The sequence below is a fragment of the Spermophilus citellus genome (assembly GCF_964194105.1).
Source record: "Spermophilus citellus genome assembly, chromosome: 3".
NCBI classification, from domain to species: Eukaryota; Metazoa; Chordata; class Mammalia; order Rodentia; family Sciuridae; genus Spermophilus; species Spermophilus citellus.
In genome coordinates, this window is record NC_138184.1 from 10,731,680 (window position 1) to 10,753,652 (window position 21,973).

At 49.9% G+C, this 21,973-nt stretch overlaps 3 protein-coding genes and 1 pseudogene across 7 annotated transcripts; 2 read left to right on the forward strand and 2 right to left on the reverse strand.

Moving 5' to 3' along the window:
• Positions 1 to 8: 8 nt before the first annotated feature.
• Positions 9 to 7,458, forward strand: LOC308644891 (WD repeat domain-containing protein 83). The gene is made up of 9 exons (XM_081286681.1): positions 9 to 174; positions 253 to 373; positions 453 to 558; positions 805 to 853; positions 932 to 1,058; positions 6,186 to 6,253; positions 6,343 to 6,451; positions 6,535 to 6,649; positions 7,302 to 7,458. Exons 1-9 carry the CDS (start codon positions 72 to 74, stop codon positions 7,449 to 7,451), a joined length of 948 nt encoding a protein of 315 aa, XP_081142807.1. The 5' UTR covers positions 9 to 71; the 3' UTR covers positions 7,452 to 7,458.
• Positions 7,459 to 7,492: 34 nt separating this feature from the next.
• Positions 7,493 to 14,146, reverse strand: LOC308644889 (deoxyhypusine synthase). 3 transcript variants are annotated; one of them, XM_081286675.1, is made up of 9 exons: positions 13,731 to 14,146; positions 12,958 to 13,122; positions 12,460 to 12,581; positions 12,282 to 12,378; positions 12,122 to 12,208; positions 11,503 to 11,608; positions 11,325 to 11,428; positions 7,784 to 7,909; positions 7,493 to 7,704 (listed from the first exon to the last, which is right to left on the reverse strand). In XM_081286675.1, exons 1-9 carry the CDS (start codon positions 13,935 to 13,937, stop codon positions 7,609 to 7,611), a joined length of 1,110 nt encoding a protein of 369 aa, XP_081142801.1. In that variant the 5' UTR covers positions 13,938 to 14,146; the 3' UTR covers positions 7,493 to 7,608. The 3 variants fall into 3 exon arrangements, with proteins under 3 accessions (XP_081142801.1, XP_081142803.1, XP_081142802.1); XM_081286677.1 differs by lacking the exon at positions 13,731 to 14,146 and adding an exon at positions 13,508 to 13,639; XM_081286676.1 differs by lacking the exon at positions 13,731 to 14,146 and adding an exon at positions 13,326 to 13,488.
• Positions 8,092 to 9,833, reverse strand: LOC308645046 (phosphatidylinositol N-acetylglucosaminyltransferase subunit C-like; annotated as a pseudogene). Its single transcript has 2 exons — positions 9,807 to 9,833; positions 8,092 to 9,040 (listed from the first exon to the last, which is right to left on the reverse strand). The product of its transcript is annotated as a phosphatidylinositol N-acetylglucosaminyltransferase subunit C-like (transcript).
• On the forward strand, positions 13,892 to 21,694 carry LOC308644893 (putative guanine nucleotide-binding protein G(I)/G(S)/G(O) subunit gamma-14). Of its 2 annotated transcripts, XM_081286683.1 has the most exons (4): positions 13,892 to 14,021; positions 14,262 to 14,426; positions 21,056 to 21,148; positions 21,244 to 21,694. In XM_081286683.1, exons 2-4 carry the CDS (start codon positions 14,376 to 14,378, stop codon positions 21,367 to 21,369), a joined length of 270 nt encoding a protein of 89 aa, XP_081142809.1. In that variant the 5' UTR covers positions 13,892 to 14,021; positions 14,262 to 14,375; the 3' UTR covers positions 21,370 to 21,694. The 2 variants fall into 2 exon arrangements, 1 of the variants encoding a protein (XP_081142809.1); XR_014021106.1 differs by lacking the exons at positions 13,892 to 14,021; positions 21,056 to 21,148; positions 21,244 to 21,694 and adding an exon at positions 14,518 to 15,068 and having other exon boundaries at positions 14,286 to 14,426.
• Positions 21,695 to 21,973: the final 279 nt, after the last annotated feature.

Consider the following 21,973-nt stretch of genomic DNA (forward strand, 5'->3'; position numbering starts at 1 on the left):
TTACACCCAAAGCCTCCAAATCCCGGTTGCCGACTGAGTGATGCTAGGCGGTGAGGAAGGGGTCCGAGACTATGGCTTTCCCTGAGCCAAAGCCTCGGGGCCCGGAGCTGCCGCAGAAACGGTTGAAGACGCTGGACTGCGAGCAAGGGGCAGTACGAGCCGTGAGATTTAACGGTGAGCGCCCTCATCTTCATTCGGGTCCTCCCGCTTCCTGAGGCCAGCGGCCCAAAACCCCCTCCTCTTGTTCCCCAGTGGATGGTAATTACTGCCTGACGTGCGGCAGCGACAAGACCCTGAAGCTCTGGAACCCACTGCGAGGGACGCTACTCCGTACCTATAGCGGCCACGGCTACGAGGTGCTGGACGCGGCCGGGTGAGCCGGGGACCAGCCGGGATGGGAGGGCTGAGGCCGGGATTGGAAGTCGACGTTGACCTTCTCTCCTGCACCCCAGTTCCTTTGACAATAGCAATCTCTGCTCCGGCGGCGGGGACAAAGCGGTGGTGCTATGGGATGTGGCATCCGGGCAGGTCGTGCGCAAATTCCGGGGCCACGCGGGGGTAAGTTCAAGCTTGGAGACCCTCAATAGAGCGTGCATGATGGAGGGGACCGTTAGCACGTGGGTGATGCCAAGAACATCTGTCCACTAGAGTCTCTCCCCCATGGTCAGTTAGTCCCCAAGTTCTGTCCTGCCGTTTGCCCAGAACCTTTCACCTCTCCACTTCTACTATGTGCCCTTGCTTTAACCAACACTGAGAATCCTGTCATTATCCCAATCCTCCTGAGTAGCAATTCCCGTTTCTTAGAAGGTGAACACAGTGCAGTTTAATGAAGAAGCTACACTCATACTGTCTGGTGAGTCTGGAACCTCGGTGGGCAGTGGACAGTGCTTACAGCTCCACATCTAATCTCACCTTTATGCTGGACTTCCAGGCTCTATCGATTCCAGTATCCGATGCTGGGACTGTCGTTCACGGAGGCCTGAGCCAGTGCAGACACTGGATGAGGCGAGGGATGGCATATCTAGTGTGAAGGTGTCAGATCATGAGGTCCTTGCAGGGTAAGTAGATCTAGGACCTTACCCCTCTCCCAGTGTCACTGAGATCCTAGCTGCCTCTGCACTTAGATTAAAATCTGCTCTGAGAACTGGGAGGTGTTGTTCAGTGGTTTCCATCCCCATCGCTGCAAAAAAGCAAAAAACACTGCTCTCTTTTTTAGCATGCACAAGGCCCTGCCCAGTGTGTCCATTGCTGATCCCTCAACTTTTATTCATCCTTGGGCTTCATTTCTGTTAAAAATGCCAGTCATGCTCCCACCTCAGGACATTTTCACTTGTTCTTCCTCTGCTTGGACTGTCTCCACTACTTACTCAGTGTATTTGAGCACTTACTGCATACTAGATACTTCCTTAGTGGCCATACAGCAGTGAACAAAATGGAGAAATAGGGGAAAGCCCTACTCACACAGGGTAGCTTTGTTGCAGGACACAATTATTTTTTTCAATTCCATGTAGGACTGCCCCACCCTGAGGGAAAACCATTGCTACCACATGAAGGATTTGGGCTGAAACAGTCCCATACTGTGTACATATATGAATATGTAATAACAAATATTATCATTATGTACAATAACAATGCACCAATTTAAAAAAATGTGGGGGGAAAAATACAGACCCAGAGGCTGTTCTCTTTGTCCTAGGACAAAAATTACAATTTTAAGGTTTGTTTCCTTCCCTTAAAGAGATGGTTTCTTGGGACTGGGGTTGTGGCTCAGTGGTAGCGCACTTGCCTAGCATGCATGAGGCACTGGTTGGATTCTCAGCAAATAAATAAAATAAAGGTCCATTAACAATTAAAAAACATAAAAAAAAAAAAAGAGAGAGAGAGAGAGAGTTGGTTTCTCACTACATTGCCCAGTCTGACCCTCTTAGGATCAAGGAATCTTCCTGTTTCAGCCTCCCAAGTAGCTGAGACTACAGGTATACCTGCCCAGTTAGTTGAAAGATCTTTTGTGGTGGTTCTAAGCTCAAACCCACAGACCTGTAATCATGCTAGGCAAGTGCTCTACTACTTAGCTACACCCCTAGCCCAGATCTTAATTGTTTTATTTTTACTCTAGAATTGGGTAGTACTTCATTCTGTAAAACAGAATAAGTGCTGTAGAAGAGGTTGGTTTATACACTGAGAATGGCTGAAGAAAGCAGAAGCAAAGACCAAAAAGCAGATTAGTCATCTCAAAGTCACTTTCTAATGCTGAGGCCATAGCTTGTGATAGAGTGCTGACATGTTCAAGGCCCTAATTTTGATCCCCAGTACTGAAAAATAAATAAATAAATAAAGTTACTTTCTGGGGCTGGGGTTATAGCTCAATGGTAGAATGCTGTACAAGGTCCAAATGGCAAACATCAAAAAATAAAAAAAAGAAGGTAAGGTTACTGTCTGATGGGCAAACATATCATTGAAAAAATAATTGATTAACATTAGATTATTTTCTTTATATAAGGATTAAGGCAGAGGACACTTATCAATTTAAACTGGCCTGTTTAGGGAAATTTGGCTATCTTCTCCTGATTTTTCAGAAAGTCAAATGATAATAGTTTTAGTTTGGTGATGTGGAACTTTAGCCTGTGTGACTCCATTTTGATTTTCCAGCCTAGTCAGCTGGGCCCAGTGTAGGAACTTAGTCCAAAACAAAGGTCTCTTACAAGCTGACCTAGTGGGATAGGCTTATAATCCTAGCTACTTGGAAGACTGAGGCAGGAGGATTCCAAGCCTAAAGTTAGCCCTGGGCAACTTAGTGAGACTGTCTCAAAACTAAAATTTTATAAATAATTCATTTATTTAACTTTATTATATTCTTTGGCTGGGGGTGGGAGTGCTAGGGATTGAACCCAGGGATGTGTAATCATCGAGCTACATACTCAGAATCTTTTTGAGATAGGATCTTGCCAAATTCCTTGGCCTCACTGAGTTGCTAAGGCTGTCCTCAAACTTATGATCCTCCTGCCTCAGCCTTTCATGTTGCTGGGGTAATAGGCTACACCTGGCTCAAAACTAAAATCTTTTAAATCCATTTATTTATTTATGTTTGGTACTAGGGATCTAACCCAGGAATGTTTGCCACTGAGCTTCATCACCAGCCCTTTTTAAAATTTTGATGGATCTTTATTTTATTCATTTATTTATATGCAGTGCTGACAGTCAAACCCAGTACCTCACATATGCCAGGGAAGTGCTCTACCAGTGAGCCACAATCCCAGCCTCTTGTTTATTTTGAGACAGGGTCTAAGTGGCTAGGGGTGCAGGCCTCAAACTTACTTTCTTCCATTTATTTGTTTACATATATATATATACCAGGGATTGAACCCCGGGGCACTCAACCACTGAGCCACACCCCCAGCCCCTTTCATTTTCTATTTTGAGACAGGGTCTCACTAAGTTGCTGAGGCTGGCCTTGAATCTGCAATCCTCCTGCCTCAGCCTGTTGAGTCACTGGAATTATGGCTCAAACTAAGTTTAACAGAGGCCTTGGAATGGAGCTCAGTGGTCGAGGCCTTGCCTACCATGTTTGAGACCCTGGGTTCAACCCCTATACAAATCCCAGTTTGGATGTTACCTACTCGAGGAGGCCTTTCTGTATCTCCCTTGGTCAGTGCTGGCTCCACCATGGCAGAAAGTGCATACGGCTTGGCCCGGGCTGTGCCCCTGGCCTCCATACAGGGCCTGGCCCCAGAATCACTCGGTGTGTATGTTAACTGAGTCATCTGAGTAGTTCCTTCTGATGGCCCTATGAGGAACTGCCTCTTTCCCTTTCCTATTGAGGAAGGAGGTTAGTTCCTTCTCAAACCACACTCAGGCAGCCAAGTGCCATGTGGTCCCAGCCCCGCCCCCCCCCCCCAATGTCATTTTTGCCTCACCCAGCCCTTCATTCAGGTTTTCAGGCTTCTTAGCAGGCTTGGAACCAGTTGCTGGGGTCACAGCCACGAACCAGCCAGACCTGGTCCCTGCCCCATAGGAGCTCCTTCTAGCAGGACAAATGGACAACCAGTGGAGAAATAAATAGACCTAATATAATTAAATCAGTGGTGAGAGTCAAGGGAAAGGAAGGGGTAGCAGGAGAAACCAACTTGGGGGCCCTTTAGATCATGGGTGGGAGGTGTGGAGAAGGCTCTGGAAAGGCCGAGACTTGGAAGCTGAGGGGCCACCCAGTGGAGAACTGGAGCAAGAGCAAGTACACTGGTGGGCTGGTGGCACACACCCAGCTGCTAGGGAGGCTGAGGCAGGAGGATTGTGTGTTCAATGCCAGCATCATCAACTTAGTGAGGTCCTACACAACTTAGGGAGACCCTATCTCAAGATAAGAAATAAAAAAAGGGTTGGGGTGTGGTTCAGTGGTTAAGCACCCCTGGTTCAATCCCTGGTACAAGGAAAAAAAAAAGTGCACTGAGAAGTACCTGGCCAGACTGAAGGCAGCGTGATGCCCGAGACCATGGAGAAATGAGGACAGAGATGAAACCAGGAAGTGATCAGAACCACCTGCAGAGGGTCTAAGCACCTTAGGAAGAATCTGAACATTTACTTTTCTGAGCAAGGGAAGGCCAGGTTTCTTTCTGTGTGTGTGTGTGTACATATATACTCAGTGTAGTTTGAGTGTATATATGTATGTATGTATGTATGTATATATATACACACCACACACACACACACACACACACACACACACATTATATACTCAGCCTGAGTGTGGTTTGAGAAGGAACTAACCTCCTTCCTCAATAGGAAAGGGAAAGAGGCAGTTCCTCACAGGGCCATCAGAAGGAACTACTCAGATGACTCAGTTAACATACATACTGAGTGTGTGTGTGTGTAATATATATATATTAGTTATACATGGACACAATATCTTTATTTTGTTTATTTATTTATATGTGGTGCTGAGGATTGAACCCAGTGCCTCACACCTGCGAGGCAAGCGCTCTACTGCTGAGCCCCAGCCCCAGGGCCTTATGCATGTGAGGCAAGCACTCTACAAACAGAGCTATATCCCCAGCCCCAGCATCTGTACTTTCAAAAGAATTTTTTCATAGACACTTGAAGACTGTAGAGGGAGGCCAGAGCAGCCAAGGAGATGATGCTGGAGGGGGAAGAAAAGGGTCAGGTTCTGAGACCAGAGCCATCTCTCAGGATCTGCAGGACACTGATTTCATAGAGGATATGAGAATCCAGGGATGCTTGCTGGGTATGGGCACACACCTGTAATCCCAGTAACTCAAAGGCTAGCCAGTTCAAGGCGAGCCTCAGCAACTTAGTGAGAGCCTCCCTTAAATAAAAAGGGCTGTGATGTAGCTCAGTGGTAGAGTACTTCTGGGTTCAATCCAAGGATGCTCAAATCCCTTCTAGAGGATAGCATAGTATTTGCGTAGAACCCACTCACATCCTCCTGTATTATCTCTGGATGACTTGCAATACCTGAGATAAACACTATGCAAACAGTTGTTATACTGTATTGTTAGGGAACAATGACAGGGAAAAAAGACCACAGAATCCCTTTTGCTTTTTTGCAGTACTGAGGATTGAACCCAGGGTGTGCACATGCTCAAGCATTCGAACACTGAGCTGCCTCCCTAATCCCAAGTCAAAATACTTTTCATCTTCAGTTATTAGTCCATGGGTGTGGGCCTGTGGATATGGAGGGCTACTGGAGGGTGATCTGGAGAGCATGGGGAAAGGGTGGTCCTGAGGGGCTCCAAGGGGGCTGTGGATCTTGGAAACAGATGGAATGGGACCAGTTAGTCCTGGGCCTAAGCCATAAAGCCATTGCCTCAGCAGGCACAATGGTGCATACTTGTAGTCCCAGCTACAACTCCAGAGGCCAAGGCAGAAGGATCCCAAGTTCAAGGCCAACCTGGGCAACTTGGCAAGACCCTGTCTCAAAAAACAAAGGTTGTGGGGACTAGGGATGTATTTCATGGTGAAGAACCCCCAGGTTCAAGGAATATCCTGTATTACAAGAAAGAAAAAGAAACAAAGGAAAGCCGTTTGGTTCAGAATCTCATTTGTGTCCAGGAACTGTAAACCTAGCCTTGCCTGTCAGGGTCTGGCCAGCTGGGAAGACACAGGGCCACTGAGGTTGCCACAGAGCCCTCAGCCCCAGCCTGTGCTTCAGCTGGCTCTACCCGCTTCTGCAGATCTGTGGACGGCCGCGTGAGGCGTTACGACCTGAGGATGGGGCAGCTCTTCTCGGACTACGTGGGCAGTGAGTGTTGCGGCACTGGGGACAGGCAGGGACAACAGTGGGCCAGTCAGGAGCACTGCAGCCTCAGCGGCCTGCCCGTTCTCCCCCAGGCCCCATCACCTGTGCCTGCTTCAGCCGGGATGGGCAGTGCTTGCTGGTGTCCAGCCTGGACTCCACCCTGCGGCTTCTGGACAAAGACACCGGCGAGCTGCTGGGCGAGTGAGTGTCCACGGTCATGGGCCTTCCCCCCACCCCACCCCTTGATCAGAGGAGCAAGCCCCTCTGATCCCACTTACCCCCAGGTACACAGGCCATCAGAACAAGCAGTACAAGCTGGACTGCTGCCTGAGTGAGCGTGACACTCATGTGGTCAGCTGCTCCGAGGATGGGAAGGTGTTCTTCTGGGACCTGGTGGAGGTGAGCCTCCCCCACCCTACTCCATGCCAGGGCACTGCTCTGCCCCAGCCCTGTGCTCCCCTCAGTCACGCCCATGCCTGAAAAAGAATATCAGGCCTAGGAGCTGGGAGCAGAGGAGTGAGGATGGGGCAAGAAGGACATTCCAGGCAAAGGGAACAGCACGTGCCCAGGCTCAGAGGCGGGCACACACCAGGCCAGGAAGGCAGACTTTGGGAAATGTGTCAGCAGCAGAATCCAGGTCAGACAGGGCTGGAAATGCCGAGCAGAGCTGCTGGACTGGCCCCTGGATGGAGAGCCAACAGCAGCATCTGACCCTGAATGAGATCAGGCAGTAGTTCAGGAAATTTGAGCTGCCTCTGAGCATGGTTTTAACTCCAGGGCCTGTCCTGGATGTGTCCAGCCTTTGGGAACTCCAGGGCAGAGTCCAGTCAGATGAAGAAAAGCCAGGAGGCCACCAGGCAGGCGAAATCAGTGATCACGACATGGTCTAGAGGCAGAGCCAAGACCTGCTGGTAAAAGGAGTGAGGTGTTGAGGCCATTAAAGGCCAGGGGCCAAATGTCTGTGCATTGGTGACTGAAAGCTTTAGCCTGGATCTTGGGGAGCGGGACAACCAGACCCCCGATAATCTGCTCCCTACCATTCCCTCCACAGGGTTCCCTGGCGCTGGCCCTACCTGTGGGTCCCGGTGTTGTGCAGTCACTGGCCTTCCATCCCACAGAGCCCTGCCTGCTGACCGCCATGGCGGGAAGAATCCAGTGCTGGCGAGAAGAAGCCTATGAGGCGGAAGGTGGAGCAGGCTAGGCCTGGGACTGCCACCAGATCCAAGGACCAAGACAACTGCAAAGGGCTGCCAGGCACCCTTTATTCTAGAGATGCTTCAGGCCAAGGAGTGGGAGAGGGGCAGAGTCTACAAATTAATAAATACAGGAGGGGTGAGGCCTTCAGGGGCTGCATCCACTCAGTCCTCATTTTTCTCAGCCGTGAAAGCACCTGCCTTCTTGGCAAAGGTTTCAGCCACAAGCAGGGGGAAGACCAGGGAGGCGTCAGCGTAGACCTGTAGAGGGGACCTAGGTGAGCCTCAAACCCATGGCCACAGCCCAGGAGACCCTGCACCCCACCCAGCCAGCCTCTACCTTGACAGGCTGCGCATCCATCCGGATCTTGCCCCAAGAGACAGCCTCATCTGGCCGGGCACCCGAATCCGAGCCATCAAATTCCTGGGCCGTGTTGATGTAGACAGCATAGTCAGCCCCATTGCGCTGTAGGGAAAGGCAGAGTGGGTCTGGTCAGCCGGTCATCAGACAGGAGACGAAGAAGCAGGACATCAGCCAAAGAGACTGAGGGTTGTGTCAGCCAAAGGAAGCCCTCAAAAGTTCTTTTTTTCTAGGGAAGCTTCAAGCTGTGTGTATACAAAATATCAATGAATTTCATCTTTAGACTTGAGTATCTTCCCCAAGATATCTCATGTATATGCAGATCTTCCAAAATAGGAAAAAATATCCCCAAACTGAAACACTTTGGGGCCCAATCATTTCTTTCTTTTTTTTTTTTTTTTTTGGAGGGATGTTACTGCTTTTGTAGCCACCACATCACTTCGTCTGTTATAGTGAATAACAGATGAGAGGCAACCGTTCAAGAGGGCACCAGAAAACTTTTTCATCATAAAATGACAGAACAGGTAAGCACTCACCACCCAGCCTTTGGTTCCTTCTGACCTCTGTCTCATCCACACCAGCCTGCTGCTTCCAGAATGAGCTCTGCCCTCAGTTATGCTAGTGAGGAAGCCATGCTACCCTAACTTGGCTGAGGAACCTGGAACAGCCATCTTTGATTTCAGCTTCATCCCAAGGCCCATGAGTATTTTCTTGAAAAAGTGGCCAGCAAATGAGGTAAAAAGGGCAGAGATGAGAGACGGAAACCAGCAGAAAAGCAAAGACTGGCTCCCTCACACTAACGGACAGCAGGCCTCCCAAGGCTGAAAACGCAAAAGGCAGTGTGACCCCCACCCACCTAGCTAAGGGGAGTACGGGCCATCAGTTTCTTCTGAAGCATGGGCCACAGTGCAAAAATCTGGATGGCAACTTCATCGCCATGATGAAGGTATGCAGGGACCAGGGAAGATGTGAGGCCAGATAGACAGAAGCAAAGAGGGCCATGTTCGAGGACAGTGTTCTGGATACAATGGCAGGTTTGGCCCCACAGTCAAAGACAAGGTGGCCCAACAGCATGAAGACTGACATGGCACAGATGGTGTCAGTACTAATGGACCCTGTCAGGGTCTTCCGCACGGGTGAAAAACTGTAGATGAAAACAATGAAGACCAGGGCACTCAAGTAGCCCAAGGGTCTCCCCGCTCTTCTAACACCTTCTGCCACTTGGCCTTCTTGGTGCTAGTTACAGGTCGGGCACACGTTATCCTTTCCCTTAAACAGTCCAGTTCTGGCCCCATCAAAGAAATCCATGTGGTTCTTATTCTTTATGAAAATCTTTTTTTTTAATATTCTTTTAGTTGTTGATAGACCTTTAAGTTACTTATTTATATACGGTGCTGAGAATCTAACCCAGAGCCTCAAACATGCCAGGCAAGTGCACTACTGCTGAGCCACAGCTCCAGCCCTCTTTATGAAATCTTCAAATGATTTCTCTAGAAATTCCATGCTGTTAACTACCAACTTTTCCTTGTTTCCAAAGGTAGCAACCCATGTTAGGCCCACAATGGATGAGTTGGTTCTCTGAGGCAGGACATCCTGCCCGTGAGATCCTAGGACTACGTAGTGGGAATAGGTGGCCACCCACTGGCTTCCCCTTCTGGGGCGTAAGCCCAATCATTTCTGATAATGTGTACCTGAGCCAGGTGTGGTGACGTACCTACAGTCCCAGCTACTCAGGAGCCGGAGGTGGGAAGATTCCTTGAGCTTGAGTTCCAGGTCAACTGGGCAATGAGTCAGACCCCATTTCAAAACAAAACGAAAAACTGAATGTGTATCAACAACCTTCCCCATCTGCTCAGCAGTAGTTACCACCAACTTTATCTGCAGAGGAGCTCCACCATCCTAGTCCTGCCCCTACAGGGTTCTGGACAGTTCACGACTCAGGCACCATCTGTTCCCCTAAAGCCATCAGAGGGCACCCGAATCACCGATCACATCCTCCTACCTCACTAACTGCCAAGGCCCACGCCATTCTTCCTCCTCCTCCTCCTCTATGGCCCTCCTAGCTGTTCCCCGACCACTTTAGCCACCTCAGGGCCTTTGAAGGGAGCTGGCTGTCTTCTCTGCCAGGAACTCTTCCTGGAGATAACTATGAGGCTTGTGGGAGGCACCTCCCAAAACTTCTGCTCAGGTCAGTTCCCAGAAGCCTCTCTCCAACACCCTGCCACATCCCCCGATACTGGGGATTGAACCCAGGATTATTCTATCACTGAGCTACATCCCAGCCCCCGCCCCGTTTTTGTGTGTGTGTGTGTGTGGTGGTGTGCTGCTGGGGATTGAACCCAGGGCTTCATGCATGCGAGGCAAGCACTCTACCAGCTGAGCTATATCCTCAGCCCCCCAGCCCTTTTCATTTTGAAACAGTGTCCTTTTTTCCCCCCAGTGTGATACTGAGAATCAAACCCAGTGCCTCACACGTTAGGCAAGCACTCCACCACTGAGCTACAATACCAACCCTGACACAGGGTCTTGCTAGACTGCCCAGGCTGGTCTTCAACCTGCAATCTCTCTGCCCTGGCCTCCCTAAGAGCTGGGATTACAGATTATAGGAGTGGATCACTGCCCAGCTCCAACACCCTTTACTAAATGGCACCCCTTTCTCTTCTCATGCTTTCTCATGACAAGAAAATCCTGGGGGCTGGGGTTGTGACTCAGTGGCAGAGGGCATGTGTGAGGCACTGGGTTCAAGTCTCAGAACTGCATATAAATAAATGAATAAAATAAAGGTCCATCAACATCTAAAAACTATTTTTAAAAAAAGAAAGAAAATGGGGCTGGGGATGTGGCTCAGGCGGTAGCGCGCTCGCCTGGCATGCGTGCGGCCAGGGTTCGATCCTCAGCACCACATACCAACAAAGATGTTGTGTCCACCAATAACTAAAAAATAAATATTAAAAATTCTCTCTCTCCTCTCTCACTCTCTCTTTAAAAAAAAAAATTCTCTCTCTCCTCTCTTTAAAAAAAAAATTAAAAAAAAAAAAAAAAAAGAAAATGGAGCCTGGGTGGTGGCACACACCTGTGTAATCCCAATCATTGGGGAGGCTGAGGCAGGAAAATTGCAAGTTAGAACTCAAGGCCAACCTCAGCAACTTATTGAGACTGTCTCAAGATAAAATAAAATAAAATGGACTGAGGACGTGGCTCAGTGTTTAAGGCCCCTGGGTTCAATCCCTAGTACCAAAAATAAATAAAAGGGGTCTTGTTATGCTGTCCAGGCTGATCTTGAGCTCCTGGACTCAAGCGATCCTCCCCCATAGCTGGCATCATAGGCGTGCCCCATGACATCAGACTAGCCTGTCTTCTTATTTAGCATTACTGCCACTTGCTGTGCATGTCACTTGCTCTGGAACATCTGTCCCCAGAGGGCAGGAATCATGGCCTGACTAGCCCAGGATGTGGCTGAGGCTTGAGTGGCACCCCCACCAGGGACTATATCCACTCAAAAGGGACCAAACCCTCTTACCATGAGGTTGGCATTGGCAATGTGGTGCTTAACCACGCCTCCACCCAGGATGATCATTCCAGAGCGCTTGGCAAAGATGGCCTGTGTGTTGATGAGCCGTAGGTCTGAGGAAAGGGCATGGTCAGGCCTTGGACTGGGTACACCTTCTCCCCCCACCTCGAGGGTTCCAGTGCCTCACCCTCAATGATGTCCAGGACTAGGCCAGGATTCTTGTAGGAATGGAAGAAGATCATGTCACCCAGTGAGCCATCTGTCAATGCTGGGCTGAGCACAGGAATATGGTTCTGAGGGAAGACAGGGCAGGTCAGTAACTGCAGCTCAGTGGGGGCACCCTGATCCCCATTCTAGGTGCATCTTTACCTGCCTGCCTGGCTGGGAACAGTCTGTTTAACTTCTCTGGGCCTATTTCCTCAACTATAAAATATGGATACCAACACCACTTGCAGATAAAGAGGAAGATGTGAGAAAACCAACTGTGACACTTAAGGAGACTGGAGCTTAGTGAGTAGTAGCTCGTTACTTTTCAGATTCTTGGACTCCACAGTCTCTAGGGAGTGTAGTCCCTGAGGCCAGGCCCTAGGGATTTGCTGAGCACTGCCACAAACTGTTCCCAGATGAACTAAGAGCACAGCCAAGAAATCCAAAGCTCCATTCAATAGCTGTGTGATTTCAAACAAATTACCTAACCTATCTGTGTTTGAGGTTCCTCATCTAAGAATGGGAATCCTGATCATAACAGTAGTGACTCCCCAGGTGTCTTTGAAGTCTGGTGACTTTGCCCCCACCCAGACCCTCACCTTCTGGGCCCAGTAATACACTGACTCTGGGTTGTTGATCTCCTTGCCGAGCCGAGCAATCATCTTGGAAGGTGTCCACTTCACACCCTAGGAGGGAGGGGATGTCAGCATTAATCCCTGATTTCACCATGCTGGTCCCCCCAAGTTTCTCCAGCCCCACCTCTGTGTTCTGCTCCAGCACCATCTGGTCCAGAATGGGCATCAGCCAGTCCTCAAATTTGCAGTAATTGTCATTGGGCACCAGCAGGTTCCCAATCCTGGGAATGGGAGGAATGTAGGCATCAGTCCCCAGTCCCCTCAGCCCAGTTCACTTGCCCATCACCACTCAGGGCCCCCACCTGTTGATTCCATTCTCCCGGAGCTCCTTCCCTTTGAGGCTGAACTCGCCCAGATATGTGGGTGCCAGACACTTGATGAGATCCTCCTCCACACCTCCTGCAGTAGTCACCAACACATCTACCTGCAGCCATAGGACAGCGAGGTTGGCCTTAGTCCTGGCAGGACCCCTAACATCAGCCCTCATTCATTGACCTTTTGTGGGGAGCTCTTCTATTTTACTCTGTGATACTGAGATTGAACCCAGTGCTCTTCCTCTAAGCTGCATCCTCAGCCTTTTTATTTTTTATTTTGAGACAGTATTTCACCTGATTGCTAAGGCTGGACTTGAACTTGCCTCAGCCTCCCCAGTAGCTGGGATTATAGGTGTGAGCCAAGATGCCCAGAGGGAGCAGCACTCTTCTTAAAACTAACCCATATCTCCTCATCTCATTTAACCTGTCAATTTTATTACTCACTGACCCAGACAGACCAAGGTCACAACCCTATCAGATCCCCACCATGTTATGCTGCACAAGGTAGCGAATGGTCTCACGGATGCCTGAACTGATGAGATTAGATGTATATCCCAGAAAAATGGTGCAGCCAGTGAGTGGGCGGCGGCTTTGGGTCAGGTCTGCGTGCTGGTCTTCATCCTGTGATAGCGGCTCCAGCTTCTTCTCGATCTGTGGTAAGGGCCAGGTCGAGTTAGCGTCTGGCCCCAAACCCCATCACAAGGACCCCAAGTGGGTTTTCAGTCAGGTTCTACCTCTTGGCCCCTCCACTCAAAGATAAAGGATCATTTCTACCAGAAACCAAGAAATGTCTCTTGCTTAGATCCTGCCCCTTTCCCAGTTCGGATATCTGGGCACACGTTAAGGTTTTGCACCTTTTCAGGAATCAGCATCTTTTCCAGTCCAGTTTCTTTCCCGGCTGGAAAAGCAATTCCAAGTTCAAGACCCGCCCTGACTTAGTCTCCTCCTCCAATCCCATCCTCTAAATGCACTGTATTGCCCCAGACTCCGCCCATCCCAGAACGCCTTAAATCCCCTAGAATCAATCAGGTCCTACCCGCTCCTGATACCAGGAGCTAGTTTCGGCAGTGAATGTAAAGTCCCCTTCCCAGCACGAGAACCCCCGCCCATTGTAAGCCCCGCTCCCTCCAGCTACTGGGCGGTGTCAATGAAAGGCGCAGGTCTTCGGTCCCACAGAAAGTCCCGCCCCGCAAACGCTGCATTGGTTCTACCACACGCCAGGCGTCTCCCAGCCCCGGAAGTGCTTCCCCGGGTCTCACCATGGCGTTGACTTGCTGCACCGCGCGCCCAAAGTTGGTTGCCTGGAAGCCGGTGGTGCTAAAGGCCTCCAGAAGTGCGTGGTAATCCAGGCCGCGGTTGAAGTCGTAGCCCCGGACCTGGGAGCTCTCGGGCGGCAACGCCGAGCTGTGCTTTAGCACCGCGGCCAGCGCCGCGGCGGGCGCCTCCCCCTCCGGGGAACCCTCCATGCTCCTGAGGCCCGGTTTCCAGCTCAGAGTCGCCCTCGGCCGGGGCTGCCGCGGCCTCTAAACGCTTTAAGCCCGCGCACGCAGGTCAGAGCCAGAGCGCAGGAAGTAACGCGCGGGGCCGGAAGTTGCTTGTCACATGACCCTGTGTGGCTCCTGCGGGGCCGGGCGCGGCCATATTTGCTCGTGTTATCCGTAATACGGAAGCCAGGACTTAATCTTTTTGACTTGTTTACAGCTTCTTAGAAAATTTTCATTCCAGGCCTTGCTGCCTGCTGGAGACCTACCGCTTTGTACTGTGCTTACCCATTCGTTCTTGTTCCCTAGGGACGAGGGGATGGCTTCTAAGACGGAGTCACAGTTGGAGCCTTTCCGAAGGTGGGGCAGTGACTCCTGGGCCCTTAGACTACACGCGCATTGCCATCCCCATCTTCCCACTGGATGGGGGTCTTCTTTCGCATCCGGGGCAGACATCTCTTCCCTAGAGAGACGGTGAGACCCTTGATAAGTCTGTCTCTCCTACATCCTTCTAGCCATGCAGAGAGGCAACAGGGGACCCCTTCTTTTCTCATGCTGTATGTAGGGCGTTGTGCTGGGAGCTGAAGATTTAGAGTGAACAAGATGTGGAGCCTGCCCTCCTGGAGCCCACAGTCAGACTGGGGGGAGGTGGATAGAAACCAAGAGGAGTAAGTGAAGGATATGGAAAATAACAACCCCCAGGGAGACAGGAGGACAGTGTGACCCAGGAGGTGGGGGGAGAAGGCAAACAGTGGGGCCCGGGCTCTGGACTTTCACCCTTTCCCAGCAACAATGGGTTTCCAACTTTCGTAACTGTTTCCCTGATTTGGGCTTTGAACTTGCACAACTGTTTTCCCTGACTACCCAACCGAGGTACTCTGCAATGATTCCAGTCTCCCTTATTATGATCCAGATCTCACTTAAACACTGTAAAAATCAGACACCACACCCCACCCCGTAATCAACTGCCAGTTTCTCCCCTGAAAATATGCCATTCCGCTGCTTAATAAAGAAAGCTTGCTTATTCCTTGAGGTCTGATCCTCCTCTCGGTTATTTTTCTTTCGGTAAGTGCTGTTGAGGAATTCAGCAGTGATTCGAGAGCCTCTGGGTGGGAATGAATGAAGGGGTTGGTATCCTTAATTGGAGGGACAGATGATTAGGGAAAGATGTCAAAGAGGTGACGTTTAAGAAGACCAAGAGAGACCTCCTATGAAGATCTGAATGGAGGCCATTCTCCTCCCCTCCACACACACACTGGAAGAGGGAACAGGCAGTAGGAAGGCGCTGAGCATACTTTATTGTATGAACATAGCTTCCTCCTTGACATACTCACCTGGCTCTCAATTTTCTCTCCAAGTAATCCTGATCCTTCTGCATCTCAAAAAATGATCCCACTCTCCACTCCCTTATTAGGCTAAAAACTGGAGAGTTGATTTGGGGTGTGGCTCAATGGTAGAAAGGCCCTAAATTCAATCCCAGCACAAAGATATTAAAATTAATTAAATAAATAAAAAATAAGAGCTGGATATGGTGGTTCATGCCTGAAGTCCCAGCTGCTCAGAAGGTTGAGGCGAGAAGGCCACTTGAGCTCCAGGAGTTGGGGCCAGGTTATGTAGCATAGCAAGATCCCATCTCAACTGGACACCATGGCCCATGCCTGTAATCCCAGGTGATCCGGAGCCTGAGGCAGGAGGATTGTGAGTTCAAAGCCAGCCTCCGTAATTTAGCAAGGCCCTAAGTAATTCAGCAAGACCCTTTCTCAAAATACAACAAGGGCTGAGGATATGGCTCAGAAATTAAGCATCCCTGGGTTTAATCCTTGGTGCTAAAAAAACCATTTAATTGAAAAATAATCCAACGGGGGTGGGGGGGCTGGGGTTGTAGCTCAGTGGTACAGTGCTTGCTTAGAACCAGTGAGGTCCTGGGTTCGATCCTCAGCACCACATAAAAATAAGTAAATAAAATAAAGGCATTGTGTCCATCTACACCTAAAAAATAAATATTTAAAAATAATAATAATAATCCAGCTGGGAAGTGGATATTTTATAGTGTTTCTCTGTTGCCTTGCTGAGTGTCAGACTCAGGGCCTTTTTGCAGCTAAGCATGCACTCTACCACTAAGCTATACTTGAGCCTGGGGTTGAGTTGGATACTGCCCTCTACCACGCGGCCTGCGCAGTGGTTTCATTAATGAGGTTCTGGCATTAAGTTAGTTAGAAGAGATCAAAATAAAACACACAAACCAGTTACCTTATTTTATATTGCTAAGTCCGAGACGGCTCACCTCCCTGATTCCCGCCTCCAGCCGCCCAGCAGGGCAGTGAGGATTACTCTGGGCTAGCTGGAGAGAGAGAGAGCGAACACGCCCGGGGAGTAGCCTTTTATTTGGGGGACAAGAGATTCAGGGGAGAATTCCATCCAATGAAGGTTGAGGGGGGGCTGCACTCCAAGGTCAGGGTCAGTGATTGGGTCTCCGGGGTCAGTGGTCACGCACACCCCCACACGGATGGGCTCTCTCATCAGGAAAGGGTCGGGATAACTCCAACACAGCCAGAGTGCCTCAGGCCCTTAACGGGAGTCACCCAATCACGTGTCAGAATGGCTCCCCACACTGCCCATTCTGTCACACCCCGCACCCATCAGCATGTCTGCCAACCTGTACCTATGAAATGGGTGTCAAATCCATGATCTCGGATTTAGATTGGGTAAAGGAAGAAGCCCCAGATATCCTGTGCCTCCAAGAGACCGAATGTTCAGAGAACAAACTCCCAGCTGAACTTCAAGAGCTGCCTGGACTATCCCCTCAGTACAGGTCAGCTCCTTCGGACAAGGAAGGATATCGTGGTATGGCTCTACTTGCCCCGCCAGTGCCCCATCAGTCTCTTATGGTATTGGTGAGGAGGAACATCAGGAAGGCCAAGTGATTGTGGCTGAATTTGACACATATGTGCTGGGGTCTGGAAAGACTGGAGTATCGGCAGCGCTGGGATTAAGCCTTTCACAAGTTCCTAAAGGAACTTGGCTTCTTGCAAGCCCCTTGTGCTATGTAGGCACCTCAGTGTGGCTCATGAAGATTGACTGTCGTAACCACAGAGGAAACAAACAAAAAAATGATGGCTTCACTCCACGAGAGCACGTGACTTTGGGGAATCACAGTCACTGTAGGCTGTGCCACTGACTGACGTTTCCCGGCACCTGTACCCCATGCCTTTTGGACTTAACATGATGAATGCTTGGTCCAAGAATGTTGGCTGGCACCTTGATGACCTTTTGTTGTCCCATTCTCTTTTACCTGCATTGTGTGATAATAGATTTTCTCCAAGGCCTTTGGCAGTGATCATTGTCCCGTCACCCTATACCTGGCACTGTGACTCTCTCCCAGAATCATTTTGAGTCTTGGAAATAGCACCCTCCCCAAGCATTCCTTAAGTAGTTCTCTAAAGAAACCTATATTTTATTTCTCTTTTGTAAGAATATGAATCCTTGGGGCTGGGGATGTGGCTCAAGCGGTAGCGCGCTCGCCTGGCATGCGTGCGGCCCGGGTTCGATCCTCAGCACCACATACAAACAAAGATGTTGTGTCCGCCGAGAACTAAAAAATAAATATTAAAAATTCTCTCTCTCTCTCTCTCTCTCCTCTCTCACTCTCTCTTTAAAAAAAAAAAAAAAAAAGACTATGAATCCTTCATTCAAATTACTGTTAACAGACTAAGGTGTTTTTTTGAGCCCAAGGTTTCTGTTGTGGGCACACCCCCTACTTTTTTCTTTAACAATATCTGTAAAAAACGAAAGGTCATAGTTTTTTCTAGTCACTCCCTGAGGCTACCCCCCTCCCCCTTCCCTTGATTTTATTTCATATTCTCTTTCAAATGTTATCTCTTTTTTTTAAAGAGAGAGAGATAATTTTTTAATATTTATTTTTTAGTTCTCGGCGGACACAACATCTTTGTTTGTTGGTATGTGGTGCTGAGGATCGAACCCGGGCCGCGTGCATGCCAGGCAAGCGCGCTACCACTTGAGCCACATCCCCAGCCTCAAATGTCATCTCTTTCTCAGTGGCTTTGCCATCATCTCCCAGGAACAAGAATGGGGAGGGTGCTTGTTCTTGCTTATGCCTGGTGCTGGGCACACAGAGTCTCAGCAAAGACCGAGGAAGCAGCTGGGTGGTAGACCATATGCTGAGCATTCACAAGGCCCTAAGTTCCACCCAGCACCAAAAAAAAAAAAAAAATGTTAATAGTTGACCTTTGTCCCCATAAAATACATGTAGTCTTTACTCCCAGTATCTCAGAATGAGTTGGTATTTGGGGAAGGTCTTTTGTTTTTAGTTGTACATTGACACAATACCTTTAATTAATTAATTTATTTATTTTATTAATTTTTTTTGGACTGGGGATTGAACTCAGGGGCACTCGACCACTGAGCCACATCCCCAGCCCTATTTTGTATTTTATTTAGAGACAGGGTCTCACTGAGTTGCATAGGGCCTTGCTGTTGCTAAAGCGGGCTTCAAACTCGCAATCCTCTTGCCTCAGCCTCCTGAGCCGCTGGGATTATTTACTTATTTTTATGTGGTGCTGAGAATTGAACCCAGTGCCTCTCATATGCTAGGCAAGTGCTCTACCACTGAGCCACAACTGCAGCCCCCAGAGCAGGTCTTTAAAGAGTAATAAAGTTAAAATGAGGTCATTAGGTAGGTGCTAATGCAATCTAACTGGTGTCCTTATAAAAGGAAATATGGACACACAGAAAGACACAAGGAATGTGCGTGTAGAGGAAAGACCACGTGAGGACGCAGCGAGAAGGTGACCCTCTATAAACCAAGAAGACCAGTCTCAGGGGAGACCAGCCCTGCCAGCACTCTGATCTCTGACATTCAGCCTCCAGCCTATGGGAAAATAGATTCATGCTATTTAAGCCACTGCTCTTGATAATTTTTCCCGGCAGTTGGAGCAGACTAACACAGGGCATCATGGTGCTCCCTGAGGGGTAAGGGAGGGGGGCTGATGACCAGTAACCTGGGAGCCAGGCATGGTGTCACCTGCCTGCACGTCCCATCTACTCAGGAGACTGAGGCAGGAGGATCACTTGAGCCAGGAGTTTGGGACCAGCCTGGGCAGCATAACAAGATCCTGTCTCAAAAAAAAAAAAAAAAAAAAAAAAAACCAGAAGGAAACTGCAGAGGGGCAGGCAGCGGCGCCCTGGACTGTTGCCAGGAGAGTGAGCTGTGTCCGAGGGAGAGGTTTTTTATTTTTGTTCTACACATCACACTGGCTGTCTTTAGGAAAACAGCCAGGGGAGAGGCCAGGACAGAGGGGAGGCTGTGACCAGGGCATAGGTGACCGCCGTGGTCCAGGTGGTGTGAAGGGTGGAAGACACCAGAGAGAGAACCTAATTTGAAGCTGATCTTATGGCACCTGAGACAGGGTTAGTTGGGTCAGGATCAGAGAAAGAGGGATGGAGATGTTGGAAATCTGGGCTGAGCGGTTGGGGACAGTAGTGAACTTGACTAGACGACAGAAGGTCTTGGGGGACATGATTCAGGGTCCTGTTTTGCCAAGTGAGGTTAGAGGTGAATAAGAGCAGGGTGTGGTGGCAAACATCTGTCATCCCAGCTACTCAGGAGACTGAGGCAGGAGGATCACTAACTTCAGGACCAGGGCTGGGCTGTGGCTCAGTGGCAGAGCCCTTGCCTAGCATGTGTGAGGTACTGGTTCGATCCTCAGCACTGCCTAAAAATAAATAAAACCAAGGCATGCTGTCCATCCACAACTACAAAAGGCTTTTTTTAAAAAGTTCAAGGCAAAGGGGAAGGGAGGGGGCATGGGGTAGGAAAGACTGGAATGTGATGTCATCATTACCCCAAGTTCATGTATGAAGACACAAAGGATGTGACTCTACTTTGTGCACAACCAGAGGTGAAAAATTGTGCTCTATATATGTAATATGGATTGAATGCATTCTGTTATCATATATAACAAATCAAAATTTTAAAAAAGATTTAAAATTTAAAAAAAAAATAAAAGTAGTATTAACAGGGCTGGGGACGTGGCTCAAGTGGTAGCGCGCTCGCCTGGCATGCGTGCGGCCCGGGTTCGATCCTCAGCACCACATACAAACAAAGATGTTGTGTCTGCCAAAAAATAAATAAGTAAATAAATATTTTTTAAAAAGTAGTATTGACATAAATATATAGATATATAGACCAATGAAATACAAGAAAGTTCAAAAATAAAATCTTCATATTTATACTCAAAAAAAAAAAAAAGTTCAAGGCCAGTCTGGCAACTTAGTGAGACACTGACTCAAAAAACTAAATGCTCAGTGGTACAGGTACCTGGGTTCAAACCTAGGGCGAAAGAAAGGAAGGAAGGGAGGGAGGGGGGGAGAGGAAAAGAAAGAAAAGAATGAAAGAGATTATTTGATACCTGAGTGACAGAGCAGTGTGATGTGCTGAGGAAGGATGTGGGTCCCCAGGTCTGGAGCTCAGGGAAGAGCGGGCAGGGATGGGGAGAGAGGCCTCGTTAGCGAGTGGAGTCCTATCTTGGGTGAGATCAGGCGGTGGAGCCCCGAATACTGCGTGCCATTTGGGTGGCAGAAGCTGTCAAGAGGCTGGGTGGCAACAGCCGGCAGGGAATCCAGCAGCTCAGAGAGGCCTGGGCTCTTCAATCCCCCACAAAGCTTCTCAGCCCCTGGGGATGCCCATTGCGACACATGTGACACTATGGAGCAGCTGGGCCTCCTGGGGCAGGAACCCCCTCTGCTAAGGCGGCTGCTGCTGCTGGTGACATTTCACTGAATCCTGGCTTCAAAGTCTCTGCAGGGGTGGGGAGGGGGACCTGGGAGGGGAGACCAGGCGGGTGCAGGGAGGGGAGCCAGGCAGAGGTGGCTGCACACAGCCGGGAGCCAGGCAGAGGTGGCTGCACACAGCCAGCAGCCAGGCACCTTCAGGAGCAGTCAGCAGAGCTCCCTGAGCCCACAGGTGGAAGAGCCGCCTCATCATCTCCAGGGGCAACAGGAGGAGGGGCAGGGTCCCTCAGGTGGCCCTAGGTTTGGGGTCTGGGCTTAGGCCAACTGCTCATATCCTGCTAACCCTCCCTCAGATGTCCAGCAAGGTGGCCATTGGCAGTGACATTGGACAGGCCCGCCGGGCGGTGGAGCAACTAAGGATGGAGGCAGGCATCGACCGTGTGAAGGTGAGGATTGGGGCAGCCGAGGGAGGCAGGGGAGGGGGCACACCTGGGCGGGGGAGCAGCAGATGCCCAGTCTGGCTGACAGGGTCGGTCTGCAGGTATCCAAGGCAGCCACTGACCTACTACAGTTCTGCACGGAGCAGGCCAAGAGTGACCCCTTCCTCGTGGGCATTCCAGCTGCCACCAACCCCTTCAAGGAGAAGAAGCCCTGTGCCATCCTGTGACCCCATAATTCCACCCCCAGCCCTGGCAACCCAGGGAGCCTCAATAAACATGAAGTGATTGCTTCTTGGGGCACAGCTTGGCTGGGCTGAGACGGGGGCCAGGGGACAGCGGGCTTGCAGGGACAGGCACACACATGACCCACCCTCCTCCCCCACCACCTCTAGAGTCATGGGCACAGCAGCAGACACACCCCTACAGCTCCTGGCTCCTAGGGACGGCCCCAGCAGATGCCTGCTCCCGCCACACACCCACATACCTGGGTTCCAATCACCATCCACACACAGAGGTGCCATCATCCACCTCAGGATTCCCTCGTGCACACACCTACATGCATGCATACGCTCAGCAGTGGCCCCCGTGTGCACCCCAGCCCTGGTGGGCCACTGTCACATGCCACCACAGGATCCCAGCCGAGGCAGGGATGTGTCTCGGCTTCACGGAGCAGAGCCCAGGCCGGAGCATCTGCACAGGTCATCAGATTTCTTTTCTTTTCTTTTTTTTTTTTTTAACAAAGGGAGGGAGGGAGTGAAGCCCAGGATTTATTTATTTTTTTTAAGAGAGAGGAGAGAGAGAGAGAGAATTTTTTTTTTAATATTTATTTTT

What these genes read in the sequence shown, in the direction of transcription:
- LOC308644893 (XM_081286683.1), top strand. Translation starts at nt 14,376, where the DNA reads ATGGGGGTCTTCTTTCGCATCCGGGGCAGACATCTCTTCCCTAGAGAG. An exon ending in ATCTCTTCCCTAGAGAGACG is followed by an intron (nt 14,427 to 21,055) that starts GTGAGACCCTTG and finishes ACCCTCCCTCAG; the next exon opens with ATGTCCAGCAAGGTGGCCAT. An exon ending in CAGGCATCGACCGTGTGAAG is followed by an intron (nt 21,149 to 21,243) that starts GTGAGGATTGGG and finishes GTCGGTCTGCAG; the next exon opens with GTATCCAAGGCAGCCACTGA.
- LOC308644891 (XM_081286681.1), top strand. Translation starts at nt 72, where the DNA reads ATGGCTTTCCCTGAGCCAAAGCCTCGGGGCCCGGAGCTGCCGCAGAAA. An exon ending in AGCTACACTCATACTGTCTG is followed by an intron (nt 854 to 931) that starts GTGAGTCTGGAA and finishes CTGGACTTCCAG; the next exon opens with GCTCTATCGATTCCAGTATC. An exon ending in CTTCTCGGACTACGTGGGCA is followed by an intron (nt 6,254 to 6,342) that starts GTGAGTGTTGCG and finishes GTTCTCCCCCAG; the next exon opens with GCCCCATCACCTGTGCCTGC.
- LOC308644889 (XM_081286675.1), bottom strand. Translation starts at nt 13,937, where the DNA reads ATGGAGGGTTCCCCGGAGGGGGAGGCGCCCGCCGCGGCGCTGGCCGCG. An exon ending in TGCAGCAAGTCAACGCCATG is followed by an intron (nt 13,123 to 13,730) that starts GTGAGACCCGGG and finishes CCCTTACCACAG; the next exon opens with ATCGAGAAGAAGCTGGAGCC. An exon ending in AGTCCTGGACATCATTGAGG is followed by an intron (nt 11,429 to 11,502) that starts GTGAGGCACTGG and finishes CCCTTTCCTCAG; the next exon opens with ACCTACGGCTCATCAACACA.